The sequence below is a fragment of the Gymnoscopelus microlampas genome (genome assembly GCF_963454915.1).
Source record: "Gymnoscopelus microlampas genome assembly, chromosome: 3".
In the NCBI taxonomy this organism is placed as follows: Eukaryota; Metazoa; Chordata; class Actinopteri; order Myctophiformes; family Myctophidae; genus Gymnoscopelus; species Gymnoscopelus microlampas.
In genome coordinates, this window is record NC_139940.1 from 37,305,589 (window position 1) to 37,314,675 (window position 9,087).

A 9,087-nucleotide genomic window follows, 5' to 3' on the forward strand; every position below is an offset into this window, starting at 1 on the left:
AAATGTGTACATAAACATTTCAATAAAGTTCAAGATTGCCATGATGACTTGTCATGATGTTCCCCACATATCACAATAAGCACAATAGGCCGCTATAATATCAAGCAGACTGTCATGGGGTTTTCTTTTTTTTTTTTTGTAAAAATGACCTACTCAGCAATACAGGAAATCCAGTTAATTTAAACAACTAGTTCATTAATCAATCCAACTAAATAAGTAGTGTGGCATCTGACTGCCAATTGCTTCATCAATAAATCCTTATTCCATAGGGAATGAATGATCACAGCAATTATTCTAGCTTAAGTTTTCATTACACAATTACTGTGACAACGCTAACAAGTACTATAACTTTCAAAACATTAATTAATGTGGCCACAGCAAACTACACTGTTGATGCCAGAATATGGCAACAGTAATATGTAGGCTATGTTATAAGATGTCTATTGGAGTAGCACACTGTTGACTCCACTCATCGATGCAAATTTATACAAGAACTTTGTCGCACCACAGTGTCGCAAAACGAAAGACTATTTACAGCTGGGAAAAAACACCACTGGCATCTCTTTTTTCCAATAGGCCTATAAAAAGCCAATATCCCATGTTTGTTGTATGACACAAAGCACAAATTAGGCAGGACAGGTCAAGATCCTATCATAATCATATGGACGGAAAGGGCAAGTGCTGCTGAGCCTCCTGACTGACTAAAAACAGCAACACAACATCTGAGTACCTCAGATGCAAGTTTGCCACCTGCAAGGCAAGAGTGTTTGTCAGCTCCCTACAGTCAAAGCATGAAGGTAATGTATAAACATCCATTGTCTTTACATTAACTTCCAAAAGAAAGACAAAACTAAACACCTTGCATTTAAGGGAACCATGACCACATCCATTCAAATAAATAAACTGGCAAACAAACAAGCAAATGATGTGGCCCAATGGCCCATTCAAATGAACGCCTATGTAAAAAAGTTTCCCCCAATAAAAGCTATTTTCTATGTTTTCCTTTGGGGCAACAAGAAATCTTTTTGTCAACACTGACCCAGGCACTTTCCTCTAGAATAGTCATGTCCAAATGACATAATGGAAACTAGACATAACCCCATACTACCGAAGCAGCATTAAAATGCCAGGAGATAAGAGCAAATGACTCAAGATCCAGGTCAGTTGACCACTGACCTTACCTGTGATGTAATAATAGGACTGCCATTTACCAATAAACAGCACTCTTAATTCACTGTGAATAGAGGGGTATACCACATAAAGGGCAAGAAGAGGCATTTAGCTACAATGAAACCATTACGCTGCAAAGAAATGCTGTTCTATCCGATGTGTTAAAATAGCCATTAGCTAGGTCAAGGAAACCATTAATCCGTTGAGGAGATGTGACTGGATAGTCATCCCAAGCAGGCATACACTGCCTAATTAGATGGAGCCTTTTTTATTTTAGATAAAAGCACTCATAGGCTTTGACAACTGCAAGTTCCTCTGTGGGTGATGAGAGAGGAGGGGGCTGGCAGCACATGGTGACCATAGGACTGCATGTGTGCAGTGGCATGCAAGCCTCAGGATAAACCAGCCATGACCCCCTAGCCTAAGGGGAGTGATAGGTATTATTAATTAGCTAGTACATTAGGTCTTTTCAACCACAGCACAAGGCAATTCCAATCTGTCCAGTTAGTGACACATAGTGAAATCACACACTGAACAGCAAAGGGCTTTTCAACTATTATTGGCCTATATCCTGATTTTATCTCAAGGTCACTCTAAAATATACTTTCCGACTTCTCAACCTCTTTGTCTCAAAGTAGAACAGCCCATTAATCAGTTCAATCTCGATGGATGATATAAATAGGTTTACTATAAATCATCTGCAGTGTCAGACTGCCGGTCACATACAACATTTAAAATACAGGTTAGATAATACCTTTGATCTAGCCCTACATTTATATTGTAGGGCTAGGGGTATTATCCCTACATTTAAAAAAAAAAGGGGGAAAAACGATGTGTTAATAGAACCCATCTCACTCTGTATGATAACGTTATAGCGTAGTTGTACAGCCAGTAACCACATTGCATCAGCTCGTACGGTTACATTTGTGGCAGTGTTACACAGTTGAAGTGATTAATTGAACAATCAACCCTTATGATATAAGTTATTACACATTCCTATCCACAACACAACAACTGCAACAAAATGGGATGCGTTTGAGTCGCGGTGTGTTTGGTGGTGGTTGTACATAATCCAATTGTCGTATTATATCACACTGTGCATAAATTGCACTAGTAGTGACATTAACAGCCATCGTGACTTTTTTTTTCGAAATCGCCAATACAGCAGCTTAACGCGAGGCCTCGCAGTTTCTCCAAATCCCCATGTGTAACGTAAAAATGCAAATACAAATGACACAAAAAAAACACAAACATTCGGCGATGATGATGACACGAGTGTGCTGCTGCTGGGCTAACATTAGCTTGCTAGCATTAGCATCGGCTGACGTTCACAAGTTAATTGATCTAGATGTTCCAACAAAGGACCCACATAACATAACAAACGCCGAGGCATACATTACACAGCACCTAGAATAGATAGAAACATGACACACCGTTACAAAGCTGTCGTTTTAATATGTTAACCCCCCCCCCACCAGCAGCAGCCCGCATTGTCCAGCGAGTGTTGCCATGTCAGCATATTATAAGCGACTTTAGGCTTTTTCTGTGAAGTTGCTAGTAAAAATTGGTTGGTGCGAGTTGCGTTTTTTGGGGCTTGTTTCACATTTTTTTTATTATTTAAACCGGTGGTTCTCAAATAATTGTAAGACACACATAAGAAAAAGTTTGAGCTGCCAGGGAGCATTTGTGTTTCTAGAATGTTTCCCCAAAAAAAGAAAAATCTGAATATTCCACACATTATTGCAAGAGTTTTTGAAAATAGCAGATCTACAAGGGTGACGCGTTGTGAGCTTGTATATCGACTATTTTCAAATGGCCAACGCATGATCGGTTTAAAGTGCGCGTGTGGCCTATATTGCTTCTTTAGGGCTCGTTTTCCTAGACCCTCGTTGCTTATTTCTCTCACAAGATATGGCAACACTGTGTCCAGCTCAACTTTGACTGTGGGCCAATGAATGCTAGCAGAGCTGGAGAGACTGTTTAGCTAGCTTAGCATCCAAGCTAACCAAGCTAACGAACCAACGAAGAGATGGTTCAAGATGCCGGGGGCCCCTTGCCTTGTTTCAGCCCCCAAGGGGGGGCCGTGAAAAACCATTCCAACTCCTATCCGCGTACAACACGACACGACAGCGTCCATATTGTTGATAAACACGCCGTTATTCGCCGTGCACCGCACCCAGCACGAGAATATTGATTTAAAACATCACCCCCCCCCTCCTCCTCCTCCTCCTCCCCCCCTCGCAACACACACATACCTGTCATTCAGCTGATCCTCGGTCCCGGGCAACGGGTGAACCACGAAGTGTATGGATGTCATGGGGGCTCAATCCAAAGTTACACACAATAAACGTGTGATTTTTGTGTTTTTCGTGTGTTTTTCCGATTACTGTGTATATGCTCGATTCATAGGAATCTATAAAGACGATAAAAATCCCCCGAGTTTTAGATCCACAGCCTCCTCACCCACATGCCGCCATCTTAACTCTAACCAACTGCTTCTTCTTTCTGTTCTGTGTGTTGATTAGCGCACACATGTAATCTCGCGTGGCCTGGACCTTCTTCGTCTCGTCAAGCGAGATTAAAGCAGTGTTGCCATATTTTGTGAGAGAAATAAGCAGCCAGGTCTAGGAAAACAAGCCCAAAAGAAGCCACATGACCACTTTAGTTTCAACCATCTGCTATTTGAAAATAGCCGATCTACAAGCTCATGTGACGTGTTGTGAGATTCTGTGAGCTTGTACATCTGCTATTTTCAAAAACTCTTGAAATAAAATGTGGCATATTGAAACATTCAAACAACACAAATGGCTCCCTGGTGGCACAAAACATTTATGAAAATATTTGAGAGCCACTGGTTTAAAAAAAAAATGTGGAAACCGCAACCATGAATTTGCGGTTGAAGTTTCTCCATGAATTGAGTGCATGAGGATCCCATTTGAAAAAAGCCATTGCGGCTTTCTTGGGTAATCCATTTTAGATGACCTTGTATTGTCAACTGTGCCAGTGCTTCCATGTGCTTTTTCTCTGCAAACTTTTGAATAAAATATTCAATCAATCAAACCCGCAACTACCAATTTTACAAGCACCTTTACAGAAAAAGAAGCCCGAAGTCGCTTATAATAAGCCAATATGGCAACACTGTATTAAATCCTTGGTTTGATGCTTCGTCGCCGTACGACGGTGTCGCGTGGCGAAAACACCCGAGCTACAAGCTCTACAACCCGTAACGATGCGACGGGTTGTAGAGCTTGTAGATCGGCTGTTTTCGGTGCATTAGCGCACATGTATGCGATGCTGCGACCCCAACCGCTATGCTTACTGGTTGGTTGGAGGGTTGGACCAAACAGGAAGTGTGTTCAATTACATGAATGGGATTGGCTGCTTGGAGATGGAGAAGAAAGGCAATTCTATTATGGAACATCAAAATACTGTACATGCACACGCACCGAAATCTTTGTTCTGATACCAGTACTACACATCCTAATGATCCTATGCTTTGCTCTTTGTTGGTATTGTGGAACAATCTACTGTTCATACATAAATCACGATGTATTTTATCATGATTTATTATTGATTGATTGATTGATTGAATACTTTATTAACAGTTTAAGAAAGTACAGTTCAGTACAATGTCTGTTAGGAGGATTTTAAACCCAAGAAAGCAGTAGCTCTATGACTTGTTTCCACTGGGGTCCTTTGTACTCAATTCATCGAAATTATAACCCCCATAATACGATTATTATTTCACCTATTTATTTTATCATGTGTAGAGAATGGGATATATAGTAAGGTCCGACCTGAAGCAATTGATGAGCAGTTTTTGCTAGAAGCTGTGGATGTACAACTTTGGTCCCTATAGTATTAGTAACATAATAGCCTATTGATAATTAACACAACCTAATCTTTACAACTGAAAATCATCTGATCATACTTTCGAATAACATAGACAAACTTTAATTTTACTCTTACCATTGAGTCAAATCTCTAAGTTATTGCAATATAAATTGAGGATGTTAATGATGAGATACAGTATACTAACCTAACCATCTACCAAAAGCACATAATGGGAGATGCACAAGAAGAGGTGTGCAGTCAAAGCTTGACACATCATAAAGGATAGGCACCACCCCAGCCACAAAAGGGTCTATATGCCTACAACGACTTCGCCCAGGCAAGGAGGCATACCTACTAGTACCTATATCAAAGGCAAGACCACCAGGTTTCTCAACAGCTTCCACTCGGCTACCATCAGCCTGTTGAACAAGGTCTGACCACCACCTGTCACCAGGCTGGCCTTGGACTTTACTTTTCCTCAAGGATCTATTATGTGGATTTTAATGCCCTATGCTATGTGGACTATCATTCTATGTGAACCTGACACTGCATCTACTCTTTTGCGCCTTAATCTATGTACAATGCATTGTTTCTACTCTTTCAACAAAAACAATGGAGCTTGCACAAAGACGAATTTCACTTTGTGTAAACCTCTGAAGTGACAATAAAGTTGATTCTGATTCTGGACAGGGGCGAAAACATAATCTCCACCTCCCAGCCTGGCAAAGAAAATAAGATTGTGTTACTTAGGGACTGGACATTCATGACACGTTGTCAATGCAATAACCACGGCAAGAACAGACATATATGCCCAAATATGGACATCCTTAAATTGGCATTATTAAGCAACCTTTGCTGTTGTATGTAACTAGAAGTTCGGGCCGCTACGCGGCCCGAACGTCTAGCGTGACGCGGCGTCCACTTGGCAGTGCCACATTACCGGCACCTCACAGTGTGAGAGAGAGTTTTGTGCTCCCCTAAATCCACGCCAGGCTATGAAAATACCCACTTGACAAACAGGTGACGTGCATGACCTCTGCAATGACCAAAACCCACTTTGTGATTACTCACACCTGGCATGGCAGACCTGTGAGCACGGACCTCTGACGTCACGCTCATGTCACACGACTCAGCCATAACCATATAAAGAGATGCAACGTACATACAGACAGATTCAAATTGTATATATAGATGTCACATACACATATATGGAGCTTATGCCAGCGCAAAGTTATGACACCCAAATATGGACATAGCAAGAGGGGGGAGGGAGAGCTCGATCAGAGTGCGAGAGTGGTGAAGGAGAGAGGGAAAAGGGGAGGACAAGGGAGGGAGAGTGATAGGGTGAAGAATTAAGTCAACTCAAGTCACCTTTATTTGTGTAGCACATTGAAAAACAACAGAAGTTGACCATAAGTGCAAATAACAACATATAGACCCATAAAATAAAGCATAGTTAAAAGAAACATAAAAAGCAATACAATTTAAACACAAAAGTTAACTAGAAAAAGTGCTCCTCGGAGCACAACTCTCCGCCGGCAGACTTGTGTTGGGAATGTTGGGAGTGTTCTACTTCTAGGAATATTCTACTTCTTATGCCGTCCTGTATCCCTCCTGTCTGTATAAGTGTCCTATCCGTCCTGTCTGTATAAGTGAGGGAGGAGCTGTTGAGAGTGGTCGAGGATACACTTGATGCACACTCGCTCAATGCGGAAGTGGAGAGCCTCCTCGCCTCCTCCAACAACTGTCCTATCCATCCTGTCTGTATAAGTGTCCGATCAAACACTTACACAGGTCCGTGTCCGCCATATTCGTCCTGTCTGTATAAGTGTCCTATCCGTCTGTATAAGTGTCCTATCCGTCTTGTCTGTATAAGTGTCCTATCCGTCCTGTCTATGTAAGTGTCCTATCCCTCCTGTCTGTGTAAGTGTCCTATCCCTCCTGTCTGTATAAGTGTCCTATCCGTCCTGTCTGTATACTGTAAGTGTCCTATCCGTCCTGTCTGTATACTGTAAGTGTCCTATCCGTCCTGTCTGTGTAAGTGTCATATCCCTCCTGTCTATGTAAGTGTCCTATCCGTCCTGTCTGTATAAGTGTCCTATCCATCCTGTCTGTATACTGTAAGTGTTCTATCCGTCCTGTCTGTATAAGTGTCCTATCCGTCCTGTCTGTATAAGTGTCCTATCCGTCCTGTCTGTATAAGTGTCCTATCCGTCCTGTCTGTGTACTATAAGTGTCCTATCCGTCTGTGTAAGTGTCATATCCCTCCTGTCTATATAAGTGTCCTATCTGTCCTATTTGCTAATTATGTATCAGCCATGCAGCCATTTCGTGATGGTTCCTGTCTTACCTCACTTTGGCAGTGGCAATGACACTGCCAAAGTGACGCCATGTATTTATACAATATTTCACCGTATTGTCACGTGTCACGTGAGGCTTGACCAATCGGTGTGTCATATTTAGAAAGTGAAAACAAAACTCTCCTGCGGAGAGTAATAATAATAATTACATTCAGTGGTCAAAACAGACAATGAGTTAGTTGCCATCAGACTGAGCTTAAAGCAATAGAGAAGAGGTGCGTTTTTAGGTTGGATTTAAAAGTGTTCAATGTTGGAGCTGGACTATGTGAAATGGGAGATTAGAATGAAGGGAGGGAGGGAGAGACTTGAGGGGGGGAGAGAGTGGGAGAGAGAAGCCTATATTTCACCCACGCACGTGACAAAGAAACTCCTCTTGATTCTTCTTGATTCTTGATAAAGGCCTACACACTATTAGGGTACATTTCTGTACATTTCTGAACTGAATAATGTGGTTTTAGGGAGCATATAAGCATTGCATTGCCAAAAATCAGCAATTTATGTTTCATGATGTAGATTGTATTAGTTGAGAAAGTAAATTAGTGACATAAGACAAGCCACCATTCATCAAGAACACTGTACAATACTGTCAACATCATGGGAATGACTGTCTCCCAGTGTTTTCACATTTGCATTATAAGCAGAATTGAACCACTTCAAATCTAATAAGATAAGATAAACATTTATTACCATGACGTTATTGACCATTATACAATGCTTGTTGTGTTTTTCATTTATGCCGCAGCCTCTGGGATGTGTGCGCACTTACGTGCATGCGTGAATGGAATTGTAGACTTGGTAATAAAATATCAAGCAAACCGTGGGGACCAAGAACGAAGACAACCTTGAGCAGTGTCTGATTATTGGCTGTTAACCTGGATATGAAAGTGAGAGCTGGCCTACTTATGGAAGCCATCAGGGAGGGTAGGGGTCTGACCTCATCATGCAGCACGGTCCAAGGGTGGAGTGAAATTCAATGTTTTCAGTATCCTGATTATCTAAATTTAGTTTCACACTCAGTAGTTAGTGAGGAGTTGTTAGAGTAAAGCTGGAGATTATTGATTCAGCTCTTGGAATCTGAATATTTGTAGATAACATATTACATTGGTACAACATACAACCACAACTCAAAAGCTACTTGTTGAATCCCCTCAACCCAGTATGGCAAAACTTTGAATCTGTATCATAGTATAGTATGATTGTTTTAAATTATTGACTACATAGTTTAAAGTATGGGGTGCCTGGTGAACAGCCAGTTAGTGTACTGACCATACTTCTTGTGTCTACTTTTGTCATGTCTTCTCTCTGCCCTCAGTTTCCTGTCTGTTTCCTAACAATAGCTCTCCTATCTGACAACTTGTCTTTTTTATGCCATAGTATAGTCAGACTTTTTATGGTGTGGCTCTGCAGGAGTATAGCTGTTGGTGGGTCGGTGTATCCGTGTGCCTGTGTGTACAGAACTAATCTTGCAAACTGCTGGACCGATCAGCACCAAATGTCTTGTGCACATGCCATTAGGCAACCCGGTCACCCGGAACGTTTACTTCTGGAGACTGGGTTTGCATTAGGCTACAGACATACTGCCACTATATGTTTTAAAATATTTCACTTACATTTTATATTGGAAGACAATAAGGCTCTGATTGGGCAGAAACCTTGGCTATGTAGAGTCATACTGTACATACTGTACATATGTCGTAGATGACTGAGGTCACAGGTTGGCCAT

General features: G+C 41.5%; 1 protein-coding gene across 16 annotated transcripts in view; it reads right to left on the bottom strand.

Moving 5' to 3' along the window:
* The window catches only part of ubr5 (ubiquitin protein ligase E3 component n-recognin 5), a 46,957-nt gene extending 43,304 nt beyond the window's left edge, over positions 1 to 3,653 (bottom strand). For all 16 annotated transcript variants that reach the window (XM_084052749.1, XM_084052746.1, XM_084052741.1 and 13 more), the window contains exon 1: positions 3,426 to 3,653. In XM_084052749.1, the coding sequence (XP_083908875.1) occupies positions 3,426 to 3,487 (62 nt within the window). In that variant the 5' untranslated portion in view covers positions 3,488 to 3,653. The remainder of the gene's footprint in view (positions 1 to 3,425) is intronic.
* Positions 3,654 to 9,087: the final 5,434 nt, after the last annotated feature.